This window comes from Onychostruthus taczanowskii, unplaced genomic scaffold (genome assembly GCF_017590055.1).
Source record: "Onychostruthus taczanowskii isolate IOZ18803 unplaced genomic scaffold, ASM1759005v1 scaffold37, whole genome shotgun sequence".
NCBI lineage: Eukaryota > Metazoa > Chordata > Aves > Passeriformes > Passeridae > Onychostruthus > Onychostruthus taczanowskii.
This window is the reverse complement of record NW_024501126.1, coordinates 2,899,244-2,924,680: the sequence shown is the minus strand read 5'-3', so window position 1 is coordinate 2,924,680 and position 25,437 is coordinate 2,899,244. Positions and strand designations below refer to the sequence as shown.

The window sequence follows — 25,437 nt, the reverse complement described above, 5'->3', positions numbered from 1 at the left end:
ATTTTTTGCCTGAAGAGAGTTTAAAAATGTAGCTTGGCACAGCCTAAGTTCCTCAGCTAGCAGGAAGTTTGGATCTGATATTTTAGAGATGTGATTATGCAATCTAAGTTAAATTTTAATCTGATAAATATTTGGAGAATGATTTCAGGAAAGTTATTACATGTACTCTAATCTTACAAGTTGCATATATGAGAGCTGTTAAAAATTAGAAACAGACACCTTTTCTTTTGGCCAAACTGAAATGAAAACTACTGCACTTGTTTCAGGCTAAGGTGTTGGGACTTGGAGATATGTCTTTGCTTTTTCATATTGTAGTGGAAGAAAATGTCAAGTAAACTGCACCAAAGTTTCACAATCTCACTTCTACTCTTGATTACATTTTTTAGTTTTACCAGCATTAAATTTCAGCATAATTAGTGAAAGCAATCCCAAAGAATTGATTACTTTGTGAATTTATTTTTTTATTCTAATATATATACTTTTCTTCTAAAAAGCTGAGTGGCATATGGTCCTATTGTCTGATTTTTACAGAGTTAAATTCTTGTAAGATGTGGTATACATTTGCTCTAATGCAAAAATCGTGTTCTAAGGGCTGTCTAATACTCTGCTTTTTGATTCAGGGCTTGCTTTTGTGTATAGTAATGACTAATGATAATATTGATACTGGAGTCCCATTAAGAACACAGTGGATATATCTGTATTCCCTGGGGTTGCTTTTCTGCCAAGTTAAAATGTCCCAAATCAGGCATTTTTCCAGTTAACATGCTGAAATCTATAGCTGAAATGAATCCTTGCTTCTTTATAGAAACTTGTGGTGGAGAATGTTGAAGTTCTAACACAAATGAGGACCAGCTTTGACAAGCCAGACCAGATGGCAGCACTCTTTAAAAGATTATCATGTGAGTATCTAACAAGATCCTAATAAGATACGGTTATTTTCTATATTTATCTTTGTAAAGAAAATGGGAAAATTAATTTCTCTGAATTGAATATCCATAAGCAGCAAAATGTACGTGAGCTCATATAAACTGATGGATCATTTCAAACATTTCCAGTCTTCTCATGTACAAAGTGAGATTTCAGTGTTATTTAATGCACAGGCACTATATTAGTGATGAGTTTTGAGCATCATTTCAGGGATGATAATACCTAGCAGCAGTAATGTGGAAGCCTGGTACATAGCTTTAGAATGTGAAACAAAAAATAATTACAATAAAGAGACATTTTTGTTCTCAAAAGGAAAAAAGAAAGAAAAGAAAAAGAAAGCAAGCACAGAATCAGTGCTAGCATCCAAGACTGCCAGCTGTGTATACTAGGTTTCATTCCAGGAAGTGGGAAATGTGATAGTCTTCTACTGAAAATCCCATTGTGGATTCAGCTATAAAAACCTACTTTAGCACTGGTTATTTTGGCTCTTTTAAGGAATGGCTTTTTCTCAATACCTTGTTGTTTTCAATATTTTGTTAAATATTTTGTTTCTCCTATTGAAGAATTGAGCTTGTAAACTTCATCACTTTGTCCATTGTTCTCTTTTCAGCTGTTGACAGTGTTTTGAAGAGAATGACAATTATTGGTGTTATCTTGTCTTTTCGGTCATTGGCACAGGAAGCACTTAGAGATGTAAGAAACAACTGAATATTTTCTGAATAATTTTCTTTGTATTTTACTTAATGGAATGTTAGGATATTTGAAGCTTAACTGTTCAGGAATGCCACCTCTCAAAAGATTGATGACGTGGGTAAAATAGCAATACTCAGTTGTAACTGAACTTCAAATTGCAGCTTGGGGTGAGGCAATCTCTTCTTTGAGTACTGTTTAGAGAACTGTTATATTAAAGCATCAGATTTAGTTTAGATCATGTTTTCTGTGTTTACTTATTTTAAAGGCTTTTATTTCTCTTCTTTATTGCAAACATTTATTAGGCTTTAATGTGTTAAATCTATAAACAAATACAAATGTGTAAAATAAAAACCCATTAAAAAAGAAAGTAAGCCAAGTAAAATAATGGTACTGTCTAACAGATAATTAACATGGGAAGCAATTTTTCTCATTTTGTACATATTTGTGTCTCTTAGGTCTTATCCTACCACATTCCTTTCCTTGTAAGTTCCATTGAGGACTTCAAAGACCACATTCCAAGAGAGACTGACATGAAGGTAATGTTTGGCTGAAAGGGTGGTAGAGTAGTTTTGGAATTTACTGAAAATATGTAAATGACAAGACTTTCATGTTTAGTGTTGAACATCAAGACACAAAAAAAAAAAAACCACAAAGAACACCCTTTTTCTATTTTTTTTTTGGTAAGAATTTAGTAAATGAGGATCTGCAGCCTCTTAATGTTTTGGGGAAGAAAATCACAACTAATTGATAGAATAAGCACAAACCTCCATCTGCCTGTGATCACATTTGAGAACTTTGATAGACTTAAGAACAAAATTTATCAAGTGTTAAAACATGACAAGGGGAAGAATGCTGAGCTGCTTCACACTGTGAGCAGTACAACTGGTAAAACAAAATATTTCAAGAACTCTGCATATGTGGAGCTCTGTGCATGTAGTAGTGACAAGTCTGATTTTTACCTTAAATTGAAATTTTTTGTGAACTGACTGTAGGAAATGCTTCAGAAAAAAAAGTTAGCAGCTTAGATAAGATACCTTTCTCCTAAATGAGAGTATGTTTCCATCCAAAAACCCTTGTTGGCACATCACATGGCTTCTGGACATGTATGCACAGTAGCTGAAGTCTAGATTTTTAATTTCTTATTGCAGCTTGGAGTCTGTGAAGGATTTCAGCTGCTTAATGGTATTGCAGCAGTTTGATTTGCAGAGAATGTGCACTGGGATATACAATGTACATCTCTTTTACTTTTCCAGAAACAACTTTTAGAAATCTGCTCTCGAGCAAAGTATGGTTTTTAAGGGCCAGAATATGTTGTTATCCCTGAACTTGAAATTCACATTTTGCTGTTAATTCTTGAGGAAAGTAACTAAGTTCTCTGTGTATGAAAATTCATTAAGTTCAGAGTCCATCATTGTGAGCTTCATGATTTCAGAAGACACAGTTGAGTAGTTATATTCTGGCTAATTTTCAGTTAAAATCACTGACATTTTACATGTATGCTAGTTCTTTCCACAATATAATCACATGCTGTTTGAAACTTGCAATGCTGATAAACCAGCCATGAATGTCTGATGTCCCAGAAAACACTGAAATTCATACATCAACAGAGGAATTCTGTGGAAATGCTAACTTCACATGTACATGCTCATGATAAAAAACTGTGTCAAAATGATGCAAGTTGCCTTTGTACTTCTCAAGAAAAGCCCTTCTAAAATTCCCACTAAAATGTAGTTGTGGAGAAAATTGTTGATCATCAGAGCATCATGTTCAATACGTGATTGATCTTGAGGAATCTGCATCCAGAAGAGATGAGATGGGAAGTTCACTGCTTACTTTGCTTGATTTTTTTCAGAAAGTATCTTACGCTCTCTAGTATCAAAGAAGTGCTGAAAAGTAAGGTGGGACAAAGCTTACAACAGTAATCATTCAAGACAGTATTTTACCATTAATGTTTTTGAGGTGATCATTTGAAACAGTTTAGTGGATCTCCAAAGACATCACTGAATTCCTTAGTACCAGCAGATACAAGAGAGTGTAGTGATTGCTGCTTCTTTTCTGGAAATTATATATATATATATATATACAGTCACTGGAATCATTTAATGGAAAAAAAAAAAAAAAAAAGCTATCTACTGCAAAAAAAAATCCCTGCTGAGGGCTGCTGTCTGGCTCTTGCCACATAGCACTACCTAGTTGCCTTCTGCTTCACATAGTATTTGGCTGTTGGCCTTCTTGGTCTCTGCTGTAGTTCTCCTGGAATTCTTAAATATACCTATTTTGTGTGTTGGTGACTTTTTTAGTTGTAAATGTCTGAAATAAATTCTAACCACTGTGGATGTGCTGGTGTTCACATGATACCAGTCATAGATGCCATGTAGACTTGTTGGAGAGTTCATGGCTTGTCTGGATAATGTTGGAGGACTGTGCATGGAGAAGCACTCCCCAACAACTCTGCCAGAGCTTGGTCTTGGAAACATCTTATTGGAGGAGCCAGGAATGTTCTGTGAACCTGCTAATAATTAAACCCAGGGGACAATTAGCAGCTCACTGTCTGAGCTTTTTCCTTGCCCTGTCACACACAACTGAGCAACTGTAGGTAACAAAGTCTTCTTTTGGGACAATAAGGCAAACTTTTTTTTTTCTGAAAGGCATATCAAGAGACAGATCTTTACAATGTTTTGTACAGTGGATTGGAACAGTTACACTATTGGGCATATTTTAGGACATAATAACATAATAATTTCCTGTGTACTGAATTTACCAACCAAAGTATAAATAGCTTTAAAGCTGTTGATGAAATTAATACTTGTTATGAAATGTTATTTTATTTTACTATTCCCAAAACATATGATTTGGTGTGACTGTCAAAATGGGGATCTCTTCTCCTTTGATTTGGATATTTTTAATATTAGATTCTTGAGCTGTTTATACAGGCCTTTAGAAACAGGCTTACATTTGTTCCACTGTGCATGTAGTGACAGGACATGGGGGAATGGCTTTAAGATAACAGAGAGTGGGTTAAGATTAGATATTAGGAAAAAATTCTTGACTGTTAGTGTGGGGAGGCCCTGGCACAGGTTGCCCAGAGAAGCTGTGCCTGCCCCATGCCTGAAGTGTTCAAGGCAAGGATAAACAGGGCTTGGAGCAACCTGGGCTAAAGGAGCAGGTATGGGCTTTAAGGCCCCTTCTAATGGTAACCATTCTGGGATTCTATGATTCTTTTGAGCCTGGACTGTGCAAACAGCACTGTTTGCTTTTCATACCAAAGCTTTCCCTCAGGGAGCAGGCTGGAGCAATAAGGACAGTCTGCACAATATTCACTGCATGGAGCTGCCCAGCTGTACAGGAGAATTTATGGGGAAAGTGTAAAACTTCCCAAATACTAATGGCAGTAAGACATTGCTAATATTCCCTGCATTCATTTGTATTTGGTGTAGACCTGCTTTTGCAGACGTCTGAACTATGGTTTCAGAAACTTAATTGAAATAATACATGGAAAGAGAAAACAACAGTGTTGAGTGCTTGTTAATGGTAACAAAAGAGACATCCTGGGATGGACTGGGAAATGGAATACATTTCAAAATGTTCTTAGTTCCTCCAGGTGCTGTGGCCACTTAAACTCTAATTTTTGGTGCCTGGAGTCAATGAACACTCAATCTGTGTTACATTTGCGTCTTGTAAGATTTCTCCATTACTCTATTTCACCAGATTGTGACTTTTGGCTCTTTTTTTTTTTTTTTTTTTTTTTTTTTTTTTTTTTTTTAATGCTGTTTTTGTAGATGTTAGCTGATACTTTAGATTGGTAGAGAAAATATGTCAGTTTCTTTTGAACATTAAAGAAAGATGTAGAAATAGCTAATTGCAAGTCAGGATGTTGCTTTGGAGATAATGTGGGAAAGTATATGAGTTTTGTTTGGCTTGACACAACAAAATTACCATCTGGTGCATGAAGTACAGACAGAGCTGCTCTGTGGAGGTTAGAAACAAACAAAATCTACAGTCTCTGTCTAACATTTGCCAAATCTCTGAAATTCTTTAGTGCCTCAAACTTGTTTTAAGCATGACAGCAAAACCTGCTTCATCATCTTGACATGAAAGCATTCAGTGTTGTCTTTCTTCTGGTCCTCAGGTGGCAATGAATGTATATGAACTGTCATCAGCTGCTGGATTGCCTTGTGAGATTGATCCTGCCTTGGTAGTAGCACTGTCTTCCCAAAAATCAGGTGAGAAGTTACAACTTCAAAAATATAAATGTTAAAAAGAGAAAAGAAGTGTTTAACGTGCTGGGAGGAACCTCCTTTGTATTCCTTCAATAAATTTCATAAAATGGCCTTACTTGTGCCTGCTGTTTATGGGTGTTAGCTTGAGAATCTTTTCAAATATGCATGAATGGATGTGCTGACCTAGAAGAGGATAACAGGTAGATGTAGAAGGAATTTAATGGTGAGCACTGCTGTAATTTAACAACAATGACCATAAGAGTGTCTCGTGAACAACTCCATCAGTTCTGTTGCACAGATGTGGGACAAATCTGTCAGCTAAGTAAGCATCAGGAACTGAATGCAGCTTGTGAATTTCACAGTATTTTGTTGCCAGTGTGTCCTACAAATGTTAACATGAAGTTTACAAGGGAAAACAGTAAAATAAACATGTTAAACAGTAAAATAAAATAAACATGTTAGAGAATTAACATGTATCATGCTTCCTCTTTGTTGCTTTAAGGCACTGCTGTCTAAGCTTTTCAGATTTATTTACTGTGGCATTTTCAAAGCCATGAATTAAGACTCCTAAGTGTTTTTGATGGTCTTTAGCTTTTTTTCCTATCTTCCTTACTGAGCATTTCATTACATTTTTTTCTCCCTGTATGTTCTGGATATTGATGTTAGAATGAGACCATGAATATTTTAAATGCCACCTAAGTTGTTTCTTCTTACTTCAATTGTAGTTATTTTGAGTTAAGTTATATTTATTTAAATTCAATATTTGAATTTAAGTACCAAGCACAATTTTTCGTGCACTTAGAAAAAATGCAACCCAAAGTTGTTCTATCTACATTATATGTATAATATACAGAAGTATATTATTGTTAGGTATCTGGTATCTAAAATGCCATTTTAAATAGATTATTTTCATTGTGGTACAGCTATGAAATGTTTAAGCTAGGTCAACAAAGATAATTTCTGTATTATATATTCTATATCTATATATATTTCTGTATATTCTCATTAATGGTTTATGATCTTGTATTTTGATTGTTACCTTTGGAGTTTAAAATATTTTGCTTTTATTCAGTTTTCATAGGGATAAATTCTGTATGTCACTAATTGTTGACTTTTCTTAAACTAATCTTAGGCTGATGTGTGATGATGCTGCTACTTTTGTAAGCACAAGTTTTAGTGTGAATTGACATGAGTGCACCATCACCTTCTGCTCTTTTGCCAGAGGGAGATGCAAGAGAAGCTCTTCTCACCTTAGAGCAATAACTGGATTTATACCAGCATGAAAAGATTACTATTCTGCTCATCATATTAAAGGCTTAGTAACTAAATAATGAGAAGTTATAGCATAGCAGTGGCTTCTTTTTGTTCTCCTACATAACAGACTGGACATTTTGCAGCTCTACTCTGTTTCTTTTGGCAAGACTGACATTAATATTGCTCTTTTGACAATATAAACATTGATTTTGTTGGATTTTGCTTTAAATTTCAATTTGGTCCAAACATTTTACTTTCTAATCTACCTGCAGCTGAAAGGAAATATTTCAAGATTACGTCTTTAATTAAAGAACTTTATTATTTTTGTTTTCAGAAAACATTAGTCCAGAAGAAGAATATAAAATTGCTTGCCTCCTAATGGTCTTTGTGGCTGTCTCCTTGCCCACTTTGGCCAGCAATGTGATGTCTCAGTATAGCCCTGCCATTGAAGGTAATGTAGAGTCAGCTCAATTATTTGCTGGGAATGCTCTCTTCACAGTAGTTCTGGCAGTGTCTTGAATACATTCACCTTTAATATTTAATGCTATTTTATAGTGAACAGATTTAAAAAGCAGTTAGCCTTAATTCAGGCAAGTTCTTCTGAAAGTACTTTAAAAAGCATTTACTTAACTCTTGTCTGAGATGACTTTCTATGAAAAATTAGTTTGGTACTTGAAATTTTCAGAACAGTTCAGACACTGCAGGGGGCAATCTTGACCTAATGTGGAAAAATTCGAGCACACATTCTGCATTAATGAGTGTGACGCTATTTAATATAATATATTCTAGTAAGTATTAATGTTTTAGTAATCTTCGCATTGGCCTTGGGCCAATCATACAAGGTGTCCTTTCTGTATTTTATGTGCTGTGTTCAAATTGCCAAGCATAAAGTTTTGGAAACAGAATCTGGAAGGTGTAAGTTGTGAACAGAATTATTTCCTACACATTAGTTCAACTTTCTTATAAAAAAAAAAAATCTTTACCCCAACAAAATTCTTTGCATGTAATCCACAGTCTTCTTTCTCTTTTTAAGTTGAAGAAAGACAGACAGTACTGTTCAAACACATACAAAAGTCACCTTTTGGCTGTTCAAGCTCTTTCCTCTGTAATGTGTAACATGACTCACATAAAAGACCATGTTAACACTGCTTCCATTCACTGGGGTGCATGTTTTCTCTAATTAGTTTTGAAACTTGCATTATTTTTAATTTGCTCAAAATTGTAACTCACAAAGTGAGTGTGAACTGGCTTCTGAATATTTAAAGTACCAGGAAGATACCAAAATTTTGAAAGCTTTCTGTATCACTGAATGTAGCATGCAAATCATGTTTTTTAGAGACAGGATTGTTTTACATGGAATTAATCACCTTTTTCTTCAGTTTTGAATTATTAGGGATCTGTTGACTCTAGTTTCATTTTAAAACAGCTAGCATAGACTTCTCCAGTTGTGGAAAGTGTTAGATAAATCTGATGTATGAGTAGAACTTCAATATTGCTTTGAAAATCAAAGAATTTTCAAGTTAAAAGGTTTTTCTGATTAATGGGGAGAAGAATCTGTAACCTGCAGAGTTGTTTCCTGTTATTTGTGCTCTCCTAGTATTTCTGTTGCTCTTTGCAAACGTTTTCTAAGTCATGGCACTTGAATAAAAATCTTGGATATAGGTGAGAGCAGGGAATATCTAATGTGATTGGTGAGCTGCATGGGTAGAAACTTCTTTGTTTGAAGACTGTCAGGTTGACTGTCTACACTCAGTCCAAATGAACTTGTTTATGTGTATGGAAGATCACATTTCTTTAAAATTACCTATAGTTTTGTAAAAGAAATCCTCTGGAAGCACTTCCTTCTACCAGTTTCTCCTTCAAAGGATCTTACCAACTCTAGAGTCTCAAAACTTGTATGGCTTGCCAGGGGGGCAGAACTAAAAGTTTTACTGGTGTTTATAGTTTCACATTTACCCCTCTGCAAATTGATTGCTAAGAATATGTCAGGCTAGCTGGAGGTTCTCCAGCAGTTTAAATCTCAGGTGGGTTTGCCCTCCTTAAACTTCCTCTCTTCCTGAGGCCCTGTTAGTCATCATGTTTTTAGCAGGCTGAAACAACAGATAATTCTTCTGTTGAAGATAAGCAGATAATCTTCTGCCTGTTTTATATCATGTAGCTTAAATATCCCAGTTTATGTGGTTTCATTTGCATTAAATAATTCTTAAGGTGAAGTCAGGCAAAGCCTTGTTTCAAAATGAGTACAGTTAATAAATGACATGAAGCTGTGACTGGAGAGAAGTTACATCTTGCACTCAAATAAGCCCATATTAGAAGTTGCTACTGCTTTTGTGAGATGTGGCCTGTATATTATGTAATTTTTTACTGAGTGGGCTCTTTTATTGAGAGGAAAATGTAGCAAAAGGTATACATAAAAAAAGTTCACTTTACAAAATAACTGAACAAACAGAATAGACTTTGTGATTCCTGCTTTCCCTGCATAATACTGTTTTTCTTGTGTTCTGCTCTTATTGTGGAACATCTGGCTTGAAACACTTAATATAAATGGTATTTCCAGAATGTGAACTTAATAAATTCTGCTTTATGAAGTAAATTCCCTGGACAAATCCTGAATTAATCCATCAACGAGTCACAGATTTGAAGGAGTTTCAGCTTTCTAATCTGGCAAGACATATCTCCCAAATACAGGCAGTGCTTGGACAGCTGTAGCAATGTCTGTATTCCCTCTGTCTGCTTCAAAATCAAGTCTGTTTCTTCCACTAGTTCCAGATAAAGGCTCAAAGTCTAACAGACCTTTACTTGTGTTTCCAGTACGGAATCTGAAAACTGCTAGCCAAATACCAGGCTAGAGGTCTAATTTCTCAACTAGAGGGTAGGATAGAATACTAGTCCGCAAGAGCCCTGATTCTTTTCTAAATACTTGAAACCTGTTGTGAGTTGGAACACAACAGTTCTTTTGTTGAATTCCTTTGTTGATGCTTTTTTTACAGCTTGAGACATTAAAAATTAAGTCTCTTGAATAAAATTAGCCTCTTCAAAGACAAATACATATTTGAATCAGAATTAAGCAGAACAGATTTTTGTGACTGATGCTCATGTAAAAATAGGAGGCAAAGCTGGAGTATCAAATCTGGGGGCCCTGCTGAAGGAGATCCACAGGGATCTTCTCTGGGACCTACTGGTCAGCACATTCACAGACCACCTGGATGGTGGGGCTGAAGAGTGTGGTGAGAAAATCTATATGTCATGTGAAGCTGTTGAGGGTGTTAGAGGAGTGAAGAGCTGCAGAGAGGAATGATACTGAGTAAACTGGGCAATAAAATGACAGCTAAAAGTAATTTTAGGTAACAATAGTGATGTGCATGGAGAAAAAATGGATTTTTCTCATGTGGAGTGATGGGGTCCAGCTGACCTCACTATTCAAGCATGAACTTGGAGTTATAGTAAATGACTAAATGAAAAGATGAGCTCTAAACTCAACAATGGTCAAAAAATAAGTTAAGAATCAGGGTGCTTGAGTACTTGTTAACTCCTTCAAAGACCACCCCCTTTTCATATGCTCACACTTGCCTAAGGTGCTTGCCCAAGTGTATATTAATTTTGTATTAAAGTGGTATATTTGACTTAATTTGCCTGGCTGCTCTCTGTGAAAACTGGTGTCATTTAACCACCTTCCAGGGCTCTGAAGCCTGGGTGAATTTTAGGCAAGGTGTTACATATGAAAGTCAGCGATGGAACACCTTTGTTCTTGAGTACCTGCAGATCTCTTTGAGTGATACTGCCTGGGTATGAGATGTTCATTTGCACAGAGGGGGAAAGAAATAGTCAGCTTGTGAAAATCCTGTCTTTTTAGCCTAGTCAGGTGTTAACACTTTAAAGTTTTATAGAAACCAAAAAATCTTCCAATATATCCCTTATTTCTAAAAGCCCCAGGTTGTTTCTCAGGTTGCTGTGACCATTAGGAATTGGAAAGCAGAGCTGTACTTCTGGTGACTTTCCTGATAGCAAGCTCAGTGTGGAAGAGCTTCTTGCTCCCATTGTGTAAGATGCTAAATTCCTTCTTTCATTGCCACAAGTCTCTTTAGTATTTGTTGACATTTTCCAAAGAATACTGTCTTTTCCAACATGGTGCTGAGGTGATTTGAGTATGTTTTCATTTAGGGCATTGCAACAACATTCACTGCTTGGCAAAAGCTATCAATCAGATTGCTGCAGCTCTGTTCACCATCCACAAGGGAAGCATTGAAGACCGTCTCAAAGAATTTTTGGCTGTATGTATAACTTCATTCCATTTGTTAAAATGTACTGTTGATTTGGGATGCAATGCAATTGATTTCACAGAAATCTGCTTTTGGTGCACAGCAGTAGAATATTTTCTATATGTTTCTATATACAGGTCTATACATAGATTAAATTTTGCAATAGTTCTTTATAAACACTTGTGTGTGATGTTGGAAAATTAGAGGAGCAAATCAGTGCAAGTGGCATAATTTTTTTCAGTACAATCTTTAGTATTTTAGCACCTACCATTTCTCACATTTTGTGGCCCATGAGTGGGGAAAAAAAATGTTCAATGCATATAAAATCAAAATTCTGTCTAGCTGACTTTTTCCCATGATGTGGTGGATACCTTAGTTAGTTACATTCTTTGAAAAATGAAGATAAACTTCAGAGTGGCTTTTGGGTTTTTCCTTTTGACATGCCTGCCCTTCTTAAACATGAACAGCTAGGTAGCAGCAGGGGTAGAGGAAGAGGAATTTTTTTATGCCTCAGAGTAGATTGAAGATGAAGCTACTGAAAGCTACTGAAATCTTTAGTGATGCTTAGGAAAAAAAATCAAAAGCTTTTAGGTCATGGTGACATGTTTTAAATACATTTTGGTGTGCTGCTTGAGTAGAAATAAATTTTTTTAAATGGCTCTTGATTAGCCAGTACTTAAAGGAAATGAAAGGCTAAAACAGCAGCATCACTTTAATGAAAAAAAAAAATTACTATTGATTTTGAGTGGGTTTTGATTTTTCTGTTTGGCATTAAAATGTGTGGAGAAAAAGCCCCTCCCTCTTTATTTTAGGTAACTTTCTGTAACTAGAAGTTCACAGCAATAATTTTTTTTTTCCCCCTTAAGAGAATCTTTCACTTGTGGAAATTCATTGCATTTTGTAAAACAGAAAAAGCCCCTATGGCCATTGACCTTGTCTAATGCAACTGCTGGATGTAAAACATGAAAGAGAAATGGTTGTATCAAGTTGCATACATTTGACAAGTGAAGGAAACCAGTATAGTTTCATGTGATAAAAACACTTTTGGTATGAGGTTTGCATTCTTTCAGTGTTTATGGACTGCTTTCAGACCACTGCTTTTACTGCACAGACTATGACTTGATGGTTCAGATATTTTGTTAATCTTTCTTTTTTAACACTTACTGTTAGTCTGAAAGAAAAACATTCTCTTGAGAAGAAAATTACTGCTGAAGATGATCTGCTTTCTGTCCAAGTTACTTAAATATGAAAAAAACACTTGGGAGGTTCTTTAATGCTGATGAGTATGTACCATGTATCTTTTGAAGTATACATGTTGACTCATATTAAAAATTGATTCATGACAGCTTTTTCAAGAAGAATGTTGAAAAAAATCTATTTTTAAAGTTAGTATTTTAATTTAAAATCCTTTTTTGGTAAACATGTGGTTTAGGCATGTTGCCATTGCTTGGTGTGAAGGCCAAAATTATGATTGTGCATCTGAAAGTTGGAAGGGTTTTTTTTTTTCAAATTTCTGTAAGGCATGAAAACATGGTGGCCCAAGGCATCTACAAATTAAGTATTTTATTATATTCTGTGATCCTGAACTTATAAATACCTAAGTACATGTTAGAAGTTTCTAGGATATATTCTAAAACTGGGATAACATGGTTGCTTATGGCAATGCCTTTTTCAGCCTAGAGATAATATTGGCATGGGAGAAAATATAAAAGTGGATCTTTGTTGGAGCTCCAGGTGTAGTTATGGAAGAATGTTCCCAAAAGCCCACCCACACAGGATGAATACAGTTTTTATAACTGTAGCAAATTAGCAAAATTGACAAAAAGCATCAATTAGGAGGACAAGTGGTGATGCAATCTCCCCCCAAGGTCGAGCCCCTCCCCTTGGTACTACCTGTGCTTTGTTTATGGAAAGGTGTCTCAAAGAGTTCTTCTCAACCCTGGTAGCCAGGAAGAACCATGACAGCAGAGGGGCCTTGTGCCCCCCAGGGCTTGGAGCTCTGGAATAAGTTTTCTGTGTAGGGAAAGGGCATGGAAGAGAACTGGGAAAACAAGCTAGAATACAATGATAGGCTGCAGAGTTCCAAATATATGTGTAAAGAATACAGAGAATACATAAAAGGAAAAAAGACAAAAATCAATAGGCATCATTTCCTCTCTTTTTAGAGACTGTCAAGACTCTACCTTTTCTAGTCTCTACTCCATATTTAATCATACCACCAGTTTACACAACTGGCTAAGATACAGATGCTAACTATAACTACAGCTACTATGAATATTTTTTTTTTTATCCAGGCCCAGTTTGGTAACCATGAAGTGAGTGTATACTGAAGGTATATAGATAAAGTATTATTGATGACAGTTAAGATGACATTTCTTCAAAACTTCCTCTGTTGCAAAATGAGTAAAATTTCAAACAATAAAAATTTTAATCACTTTAAACCTTACAAATTGCAGTAAGTTGAAATGTATATTGAGAAGGACAGAAGTGAGATCTTGATCCCCTGGGAGTTCCGTAATTGATTTCAGGAGCCATCATAGTTGTCAACCAATAATTACAACAAAAAGTTCTCTGCAGTAAATTAATTCACTTTTTACATTAAAATAGCACATGTCATTTATTAAACACTACTAGGAATAAGCCAATATGGCACATTGAGACTAAAGCCCAGTGATGGTTCATGTGCTCAGGATTGCTTGCTTTCCTTTGTCACTATGAGTACAATGCAGAGCCCATTGGCTTTGTGTAATAAAATAGCAGAAGCTCATCAATGCTTTTTTTTATTTATTGCTTTGAAATACTCATTTTATATAGCTTGCATCATCCAGTCTACTGAAGATTGGCCAGGAGACAGACAAAACTACTACAAGAAACCGAGAATCCGTTTACCTACTACTAGACATGGTGAGCATTTGTATGTTTTATTAGTAGCTCACAAACCAGTGGAAATCATTTTGTGTTCTTCTTCTTGGCATTCTAATATCAGTATTTTTTTTTCATTCCCCCAACATGCACATAGTGTTGCCATCATCCTCTATTGCTTAGAATGTTGTATCACCTTGTTCAGATAATTTTCAGTGTTCACTTGGTACATACAATACGTTTAAGAAGCAGTGTTCAGAGTGTGTAGGAGAGAATCCTCTCTGCTCGGAGGATTTCCTCTCAGTATTGAGTATCTTTTGGAAGATAATTGTTTATCTAGGAAAGCAAAATACTTGCTTCGAGAAGCAGTGAGTTTAAATGTAAGGGGTTTTGTAAGTTGTTTGTTTTTTGTATGCTAGTTTGTACTGTAGTTATATGTAAAGATGTGTTTAGTTTATTGTAAGTAGATAATATTTGGAGAAATACTGTCTCCAAAAATGTATACATATACTAGGGAGGAGCACTGCTATAAACTTGGTACCATTTATTTTCACTGTGAAATACATGAGTGGTAATGTGATGCAGGCTGGAAGGATCTACATGAAACAGATTTATCAGTAGCAGGCAGCAGAAGGTGCTCTGCAAAACTTTGTGTTTCTGGTATTTTTCAGATTGTGCAGGAGTCTCCATTCCTGACAATGGATCTCTTGGAGTCTTGTTTCCCTTATGTCTTGCTGAGAAATGCATACCATGCTGTCTACAAACAAAGTGTTACATCCTCTGCCTAAGTATCTACTTACTGGAGATAAGACATAGCACGCATCTGTGTGGCCTCAGTTTTATCTGTAAACTGTGGAGCTATTTTACTCTATGGCCTGATGAACAGTTTTGTGAATTATAAACTTTTTCCATAAAGTTGTATTCCTAAACAGTGGTTTCTTAATATGGTTGTACTACAATATAAGCTTGGTTGATTTTAGGTTGCACACTTACGGAAAATTTCTTTTCTCATTCCTTTCTTTTTTTTTTTTTTTATTTTAACTTTAGAGCACCAGTTATGTTTTAAAAATACTACTTCTGCTATATGTTTTTTGATATTGATCATGCAAAACAAAAATTGCTTGTTTATTTCCCAGAAGAAAAATGTATGTAGTGATTATTTTACATAGAGTAGCTTTCATCTGTGTGTAAATTATTTCAAATAGGGAGAGTTATAAACTTGTACCTATTGTTCTTATGGAAAACAAATATTGGATGTGCATTTCTGTGAAGTAATTACAGCATTTCTAGTTTTATTTTGAAACCTTCACCAATCTACGTACTATGACACTATCTAACATTAAAAATGTTATAGGACTGCTTATCCTACAGACAGTGATCCTCTCCCAATACTCTTAAACAACTGCAAGTGGTGGTGTTTGTATAAAGCATAGTGGAAATTTTTTTTAAACTAACTTCTGTGGTGCCCTGTTGGCATTAACACTACCATTGTACCCTGCTGTATAATAAACATTCTTACACATTTATCATATATTGATAAAATGTTAGCCCTTAACCACTTTTTATATGTTTTAAATTTTTGAAATTCAAGTGTACCTTCCATAACATACAATAAACACTAGACTGTATTATCTGTAGGTGAATTATTTTTAATATAAATGTTATCCTAGTATTTTAAGCTTTAACTGTGCTGTTGTGCATTGATTTACATCTCACAGTTCATTAAATATCAATCCTTAGAGCTTTTATGTGAAGACTTCTTTTAATCCTTCACCTTTTGCGTTTTGCGATAGCGAATCTTGTAAAAGGTTGGAAGAAGGAATTAAAAACAATGTTAAAAATGTCAGTTTAGTGCCATTATCCTTTAAATTCTTATTTTTACATAATAAAGCAAGAAAAGCATTTATATAGTATGTAGCTATGCCAGTTGTACCCATAGAAATAAGTGTATTGTTAAAGTATGAAACTTGAAATGATCCTAGAAGGGGCGAATGTTGCTAAAACCATAACATCAGGCATGACTGAGACAGATGTATAATAGTCCCTTTTTTATCAGTCATGCAAATTGGCCTTGCAGGGTAGCATGGGCTCATTTAGCCTGAAAGCTGACCAGATGGTTGTGCTCTGTAATCCCTGATGTATAAAGCTGTGTGTTCCTCAACAGGCTCTGGACATTGTATAGAGCCCCTGTTCTTGGTGCAACTTCTGTGCATGCTGGTAACTTTTTCTGTTATGAAAGAGCTGTTGTGTGCTCAGTTACAATAGCTTCCTCTGTCCAGAGGAAAAAAGTACTGGAATAAAATTGTCCTAAGGAAGTAAGACAGTACATCTATATTTTTCCTAATAATGCATTTTATGTTCTATGGAAGTGTTTTTAAATTGATAAGTTAGTACCATAGTGAAGAAGTTTGTTCATAAAGTAATTAGCTTGAATGCAAGACTTTTGAGTTCTTAAATGTTACTCTGTAATATTTATAGTCTAATACATTCAAATGTTCTGATTTCAATTAAGATTTTGATTTTGATGTAGCCTTTTGTGGGAAAACAATGCCTATTTTCAAGATGGATTCTTGAAAAACTCAAGTTTAAGAAATAACTTTTGTGCCTTTAATATTTTTAAATACAAAACAATTGTATGTGTCCATTTGCCTCAGATCCCAGATTTCCATTGTCTGTGGTGTTAGTGAACCACACATCTAGAAAACAGGTTATCACTGACAAATAGGTAATGAGTGCAGTATCTCTGCAAGAAGCTGCTTCTGACACACATGGATGAGATTTAGGCATGAACATTTTAGACATGGTAGTTTTTTGGGGGTCCTTACGTGTGTCTGGCACACAAATCCCTGAAGTGATGCCTTTTTAACTGCACTACTGCTTTTTAACTTGGGCAAGATCAGAGCAAACCACACAAGGGAAAAGGTGGGGAAGAATCATGTGGACTCATCCATGTGTTGGTTGGATTTGGGCAGGGCTGGAAGGGTTTCTTTGTTTTGTTCTTGCTGCATTTCATGTTGTTCCTGGTTTTAGCTGAGCTACCCCAGAGCTGTTTAGGGTTCAGCCTGCTCGTGGAAGGCAGAGCACATCAGGCCTGGTCCTCGAGGCAACCTGTGTCCATGCACTGCACAAACTGTCACAAGCCTGGTGAACCCAGTTTGTTGGGAAGGAAGATAGAGAAGGAATTTTTCCTCTGGAGCCTGCAAGACCATGTCCACAAGTTAGTAAGTTCAACACTTGCCACTGTATATATGGAGTCATCTCAGGTGGCCTTTTGTGCCATTACAAACAAAATGTGTTTGTAATTCCTGGAGCACGAAGCACAGATGGCTGGGCTGAGTTGGCCCCATATGGAGCCAGTTTGGATCAAATGTCTCATTCATGGGGGAGGGTTTTGCCTCATGTGAGAAACAGTGCAGAAGAAGAATGTCCTGTTGCTGCCCACAGAACTATTTTTATAGTTTAAAAAGATCTGTCTGCCAGGACAAAAGATTACCACTGAAAGCAAGGGCTACTCCTAAATCTTTCTTTGCTATAATAATTTGATTTCTGTATAGGAAAAGGAATTGATAACACTTGGACTGTACCACTTTTTATACACTGAAGAAAGGCATTCTCCCCAGAAAATGTTGGAATGAGGCCAGTGATTTGAAGAAAGATATGAGCCTTCTTCAGCAGGTCGTCATGGGCTTGTATGACTTCAGAACTTATTCATTCCAGATTCAGGAATTGCGGACCATGAGTAAATATGCTTGGCCTCTAAGCTGCATTTTTTCCAAAAGCTTCCCTTGTCCTAAGATTCAGCATTGTGATTCTTACTAAAAACCAAACCCTCAGTTACTTACTAGTAACTTATAAATTCTTGAAGGTCAGGTATGTCTGAACTAATGCTGTATTTTTTTTGTGAATTGCTCCCTTGAGCTGAATGAAACTCAAAGCTAGGAATTTAGGTGTAGCAAGTCATCCTGTTCAATCAGTGAAAGAGATTTTTTTAGACATTGGCTTCAAATTGGTCTCTCATCCGAATTCAAGCATTCTTTAACATCATAGTGCATTTTGGATACAATAGAAGTAATTTATTGCAGTTGAGTTTGCTACTAAATGGGGCTCATAAACTAAGGACTGGAAGAATACAGGGATGTGCTTCCATTTCAGTCCTTGTGGCCAGCCCTGAAGCATGGACACAAATGGCTGTCCATAGCAAGGTAATTGAAATGGCAACTACACACATATATGAATTGGTTTCATGGCTAGGAATGGTTTCCAGTGTTGTCAAATAACCAGTTTTCAAAAGTACTGACATTCTACCTGTATTCTTCTGTAAGTATAATTTTTTAAATAATTTTAATGATAAAGTTAAATCTTCCTCTGAAAGGACAAAACTTTTTTTCACTCTAATTGACCACTCCTTGTATGCTTTTGCTATTTGTCATGTTTCAAAGTCTGTAAATATTTGCACTAACTCACAGCAAAATCAAAATGTCCCCCTGACCTGTGTCCAAAACCATATTCATTTGCTATTAGTCATGCTTCTTCTAGCACTCCTGGGTCAAAACGACCTGTTCAACTGGATGTGGTGTCAGTGTGTCTTAGACAATTCAGGAAAAGAAATTCTGAGTATTACATTCAGAATGAAAAGCCTCTATTGAGCTTTGCATGAAGTAAGGGTATTTTGAATAATTTCTCATGTAACTTTCTTTAAGGTTATTGCCCTGCTCGTGATCATAGTAATCTTATGAAGTGCCTTCTCACAAAAAGTGAAGGTAAGCAATAAAAATGATACTGGTACCTGTGTGTAGAGAGATGTGAGCTGCAAAGCTGTTACAGCTGTGTCAGCCCCAGGGCTTGTGAGTCCAGGTCACTTCCCACTGACCACAACTTTCCTGTCTTGTCAGTGCTCACTCACATCATGTGTCTACCAGCACATGGGAAAGACCATACCACAGGCTACCTGCAAACTCTTCCTGCCCTCTCTGCCCTTGTCATTAGCCTTTGAGTCTGGCTGAATTTGAGGGAATCTCGATGGGCAGCCAGTGCAGAGAGGTCTCTCTTTGGTAACAGCAGTAGTACTTAATACAAATTCAGCTATCTTTTTAACCATAGCAAGGACACAGTCTCAGCAACAATGAAACCATTCCTGGCATAGTCGCACAAAGGAAAGAGAAGTATCACAAAAAATGCATTGTAAACGAAGACTGTGTAAATACAGAAGTGTATTGAAAAGAAAAGGGAGGTAAGAAGGGAAAATGCTTACCACAGAGCCAGCAGAGAAGTTGGAAAAGACATTGCTCAGTTACTCTGATTCCATTTAGTGACTCTGAAGTCACTGGATGTTTTGTGGATCAAATCTACATTGCATCTCACAGACTTCAGAACTGCATTTAAAAATTTCAGCTGGTGTATCCTCTTTATTCCATGCTGCACATGAAGCAAACTTATCCAGCCTTGGGAGTATTTGTAAATAAAGAATCCTTGCAAGTGTAAGACTTCTAGGTGTCTTACCATGAGCTTTTGTTTGCCAAGACCAAGTCAGCAGAACTGGATAGGACCATCTCTCTCATGCCTGCTTGTCATGGAACACTAAAGGAGGTACGTGCTGTTTGGATTTATTTCCATGGATTCTACACTGGAAGATGTTGAGTGTTACAGTGAGATCAGGTAAGTGAAAGAGTTCATCTCAGCAGTTTCTTATTCTGGATAACAAATCACTTCAAAGGGCTGAGAAAGTGGGTTGAGCCTGTGGCACTTGTTTTTGAGGTAACTTTAATAGGGGAACAATTGCACCACTGTTTCCACAGCTTTTTTTTTTTTTTTTTTTTTTGAGTGCTAAGAAAATATGTGAACTTTTGTCTAGTAAAAACTCTAAAAACTAGTAACAAGGAAGTTACAATGCATTTGAATTTTATCATATAATGCTAATTGTTTGCTGGCTAATCCATGGTACCCCAGGCACTAGTTGGAGGTGGTCTCAGTCCTTTGCTAAGGGATGTTGGGATCCTGCAAACAGAGGATGGGCTCACTGGGTATTTCATCAGTCCTTAGTGAGCAGGTAAAATACACAAGCTTTTCTAAGTCAGAAAGAGTTGATCACGTTTCTTCCTGCCCAGTTAAGCTGGCAAATATTTGTGTGTATGCATGTGAGCTAAATTACTACAAAAAGATTTGTGGTTGCAATTTTAGTTTGCAAGCCTGTGGCTTCAGGGAGGAGGGAGAACACAGCATTATTGTAAGAACAAAGGTTCTATAAAGGTGCGGGCAAAAAACCCAAACAACACACCCTACCTGAGAAAAGTTTGTTGGTTAGTTTTATGGATTTTGTAAAAGCAATACTAGAGAGGGACAGCGGAATGGCCACACTTGAACCTGTAAATAATTCCTAGAAAAATGCCACTAGCTTTTCCCCTTGGTATTAGTTGAGCTATGGAAGTTTGTTGAGTAGAGAACTAAAGCAACTTTAAAATATTTAGTTCTCAACAGTATTCTCATCCTATTATTTACCATTTTTAAAAAATGGTTAATTTAAAAAAATCTTAGTATCATCAGGATATAACTGGAGAAAAATAACCATAGTAATAATTTACTGGCTCTGATTTTTTTTTCCTACCACTACTAAGGTGTGTGTGGGATAGAGAACTGAAAGTCCCAAAGTCCCAGAGTTCCCAGAACATCCCCCAAATCACTGTTTTGAGGGGGGTAGGGCTTCAGCATAGCGTGATGCACACTTCAGAGGGACTGTAAATCATTAGATATGCTGTGGACTGCTGCAAGGCTCTAAAAGATCTGGTGGGCAAGCAAAGGTTTCTGCAGAAAAATAATATTTTCTAAGAGATTAGACACTTATTTTAGACTAGGCTGTGGATTATGTTAATATATAATGGCTTCACACTGAAACATTGTGTGGATTTATGCTCGTAGACCACTTGCTCTCCCTTAATTTTGGGGTATCTTTCTGTTTTCTACTTTCACTGCTATGTCTCACAGAAGTAAAAATAAACTGGCAAAACATGGAACACCCTGACAAAGTCACAGCAGCAGCTGCAGCCTCAGCAACTCTCCCCAGTTTTAAAGCTTTTCAGTAAATCAGAGATGGGATGAGAAACTGAGTTGTGAAGTTAAAAATAATGCACCCAGGAGCTACTCATGTGAAAAGCCCAGCTGTGCAAGGGTCTGACAGCACCAGGCAAGTGAAGCACACAGGTAAGGCAATTGGAAACCTTCATCTGGAAGAATTAGGAATTTCTCTGTGTGGGTTAGCTTTTTAACATGAGATTGTTTTTACAGGGCTAGATTTCATAGTTTTCAGCTTGCTGGAGCATCTGCTGTTTGCATGGCTCAGCAAGTGTGTAAGAAGCTCTCAGGAAAGGTGATTCTTCTCCCAGATTTGCTGAGGTTTCCATAGTGAACCCTTAGGGATCCCAATGGCTAAAAACATGAGAGAAAATACACAGAAACTGGACTGGCTTCTATTTACAGGTATTACTTGTTCCTTGGTGCATCAAACCCAATCAGCTCCCACTGAAATGAGCAGTGAGTCTGAGTTTCAGCACCTGGTGATATTGGGCTGTACTGCAAAACTCAGCTGTTTGTGCAGGGCTTATTTTTAGGCATGGCTGTGATTTGGCACTTAATATTGCAGGGCACTGCTAATAAATCTGGGTAAGCAGCAGCAGAGGCAGGCTCAGGCCATGCAACCAGAGAGGCTGTAAATCTGAAATAGTAAATTTATGGTTTAACGAAATTAAATTCAGAGTGGTTATGGCCTTTAAGCTAGGCCTCTCAAGTTATTTCTGCAGGGGCCAGACTAGAAATGCTGTGTAATGTGTACAGTATTATAGACCTCTGTGGGTTTGGGGTTTTTTGTCTTAAACACTTCATCTGGAAGCAATTATAACTTGGAGAGGGTTCAGTGGATGTGGTTGTGTGTCTGTCGTGGCCCACAGTGGGAGAGAAGGATGTATTTTTTATTATCCTCGTGGTCATTGTAATAGGGTATACCAATTTGTCACATTAGAGTAACAAATTGAATGCATATTGAAATTGAATGTGTGTTCACAATGCTACCACGGATGCTATCTCACAGTCATAAACACTTGAGCAGGAGTTTAAAGCAGAAAAATGAGAAAAACCTGTATGCTGGCAAGCAAAGCAGCCAAGCATCCTCCTTTGTGTCCCCTCCCATGCAGCAGCAGGACAACCAGTGGAGCAACAAGACACTGATTACATGTCAATCAGTACTGTTAAGTGACTGTAGATGGTTGTTCATCTTTGTCCTGGGAAATTGGTGCATTAAGAGGAACAGTGGAATTAAATGAAAATGGAGCTAAGTTGCTCTGAAACACATGCAAATGCTTTCCCAGTTTGAAGTCCAGGACCTTAGGTACTAACCAACTACCTGTGCTTTTATTGCCTCTGAATTGAAGATGTGCTCTCATTTTTAAGGGAAAAAAAGGCAGCTGCATCCCTTGCTTTAAGTGACTGCACTTTTGGTGCTAAACCAGGGGTCAGGCAAGCTGTTGACATTGTAATTCAGCTGCACAAGGAACAGGAGCATTTCTGTTCCACCACAATCTCTTGGCTCACATCTGCACAATATTTTACAATGAAAATGAGCTGGGAGGATTTGGGGGAAGGTTGCTAAGACACATCAGGAGGTTCAGCTTTCTGCCTTCTGCTCTAAGTCCCTTCAGCACGGCTTAGTGCTCTGAGAAACACATACAACTTGCAATAAATCTGGCAGTGATTTCCCACAGAAGCACTGATCCAAGTTCCAATGTCCAGGTGGAAAATCAGCTTTGCAGGTAGCAAATTTCAGTGTTGAGAAGCTGTAAACTCTGAAATGGCCACCAAAATCTGGGAAAAATCCTAAACAGCAGGCAAAATCACTCTGCAAAATGAGACTGCTGTGAGAGAGAAATGCCAGTATGTGTCTCTGTGGATAGACTTAAAGCCTGTAATACAGAATTGGCATGAGGTCGTCTTTGAAATGCATGTCAGTTAGGCTTCTTGGTGTTTAAAGATAAAGCAGCATATTCTCCTAGTCATACTACTAATTTTACCCATAACATAGAAGCAAAACACTGGGCAAATAGGTGTTTGGTTTTGTTTTTTTTCCGGGAATTCAGGAACACTGGCAATTTGAGCAAATATTACTATGAAAAAAAAAATCTAGAAAGCATGTAGACCCCAAGAGCAAGGGATAGTTAATAATGGTCTGTCTAATAAAAACAGGCCCAAATATTACAGTCTGAAAAACTGCATTAAAGGAATCTTTTCTTCCTTGCTACTTCCACACCATCCATGGAGAAGCCTGAGCGATTATTAGAATAGGTTAATAGTCCCCTGTGTTTTATCTTCCTGAGGGAGTTGTAACAAGACCCTGGCTGAGACAGGAAATATACAATAAATCCCATTTTTATGACTCTGTAAGTCAATGATTTTATGGTTTTAGTAACAGGCATGTAAGAAGTATTTTAGGGTTTAGTTTTCAGTGAGTTGTGTGGTTGTTTTTGGTTTGTGGTTTTGTGTTTGTTTTTCTAAGGCAGTGTATATAAGCAAATTAAATCACATGTAATCCTGGGATTGCCAAAGAAAGATTCAGGACAACAAAAACCTCTTCTAAAGAAGTATTTTTCTCTGCTAGTTTTATTCTTGGGAATGTCCTGAATAGATACACAGGTCACACCTGCACCTTTTTCTCAGTTGGAATGGGCAGGACCAGACCATAAAGAAGTCTTGGTTTACAAACAGCAGCCCACTGGGTCCTTGGGCAGCCTGGTGAAATGGTCCCTGATGGGATGATGGGAAGCTCCCCAAGCACAGAGTGAGCTTGCATCTTCTGTAAACACTGCCACAGGTCACTGCTCTGAAGGGTCTGGCAGAACATGCAAACTCCAAGTGGAGAGATGACTTGTTTAATGTCAGCTAGAGCTTACAGAATAAGCTGTTCCCTCCAGTGTTAGTGAATTCTGTGGTATCTAAAATACAAATGTGCCTGCACACAGGCCTCTGCATCTTCAGGGCAGTTGTTAGACCAGAAAAAATAACACCCTTGCTCTGCATTTTTTTCCTGATCTCTGATTTTCCTTTTCTGAAATTCACAGAACCATACAATGGTTTGGGTTGGAAGAGACCTTAAATACAATCTCATTTTATCTCTCTGCCGTGGGCAGGGACACCTCCCACTATCCCAGGTTGCTCCAAGCCCCTTCCAGCCTGGTGTTGGACACTTACAGGGATGGGGCACCCTGTGCAGGGCATCAGCATCCTCACAGGGAAGAATTTCTTCCAGCCTAAACCTGCTTTCTTTCATTTTGAAGCCATTTCCCCTTGTCCTGTCACTTCAGGTTTGTTCTAGACACATGCTCGTTTCTCAGCCACTTGCAGATTATGGAATTAAATGCACCCACAGTAAGTACTTAGTACCTCTTCTCTTAGAAATGTAAACACAGATTTGTTGATCTGCTGAGCTCTGCCCCAAGCCAGAGTAGGTGGGACATGCTTTGAGCTGGTCCTTCATTCTCCCTGTGCCTCCTCTGGCCTATGAGCATCCCTTGCCCATAGAGGTGAGATGCTGGGGTGTGTATATGGGGGTGTTTCTTATCTCTAAAGGGAGACTGTAACACTTCAGGAAAGAACTGATGCTAACAAATACACTTTGGACTGGGATAAAACTGATTTTAACAAATGCACTTTGGACTGGGATAAAACTGATGCTAACAAATGCACTTGGGATTGCCTTGACTCCAACATGTTAATCTTGACCAAACCTGTATGTCTTTCTTACTATTGCAAAGAAAGCTTCAGATTTCAGTTTTATTTTTTAACGAGGTCATATTTCTATATTTCTATCCAGTAACATAGTTACTCCAGCTTAGATTTGAAATACATGTATTTCTGTATTTCAAGCCATGAAGGTTTTCTGATGGACAGCTCTAACAGTGCAGCTGGACATCAAAGCATCTCAGAAAGCCAGCTCTTGCTCTCTTAAGCCTGTTGCTGTTTATCTGACTCCTGCAAGAGAAAAACAAGGGAGGGGGAAATAGATACTGCGTAAAGGAAAAAATAACAAATAAATTAATGCCAGGTGTCTGGAAGCAGTTCCTTACTTAGCTTCCTTTGGGGAGAAGGTGAAACAACAAACCCTACAATCCCTTTTTATCTTCTCTGCAGCCCTCCTCATTGTGCTCTTTTATATCCCCAAATAAAGTTGGTTGGCCATCCCCAGA

At 37.2% G+C, this 25,437-nt stretch overlaps 1 protein-coding gene across 2 annotated transcripts in view; it reads left to right on the top strand.

Moving 5' to 3' along the window:
• NCKAP1 (NCK associated protein 1) overlaps positions 1-15,843 on the top strand; it is a 58,715-nt gene extending 42,872 nt beyond the window's left edge. For both annotated transcript variants that reach the window (XM_041411684.1, XM_041411683.1), the window contains exons 24-31: positions 806-899; positions 1,538-1,620; positions 2,076-2,156; positions 5,750-5,843; positions 7,429-7,545; positions 11,256-11,365; positions 14,168-14,257; positions 14,887-15,843. In XM_041411684.1, the coding sequence (XP_041267618.1) occupies positions 806-899; positions 1,538-1,620; positions 2,076-2,156; positions 5,750-5,843; positions 7,429-7,545; positions 11,256-11,365; positions 14,168-14,257; positions 14,887-15,003 (786 nt within the window). In that variant the 3' untranslated portion in view covers positions 15,004-15,843. The remainder of the gene's footprint in view (positions 1-805; positions 900-1,537; positions 1,621-2,075; positions 2,157-5,749; positions 5,844-7,428; positions 7,546-11,255; positions 11,366-14,167; positions 14,258-14,886) is intronic.
• The last annotated feature ends 9,594 nt before the right edge of the window (positions 15,844-25,437 follow it).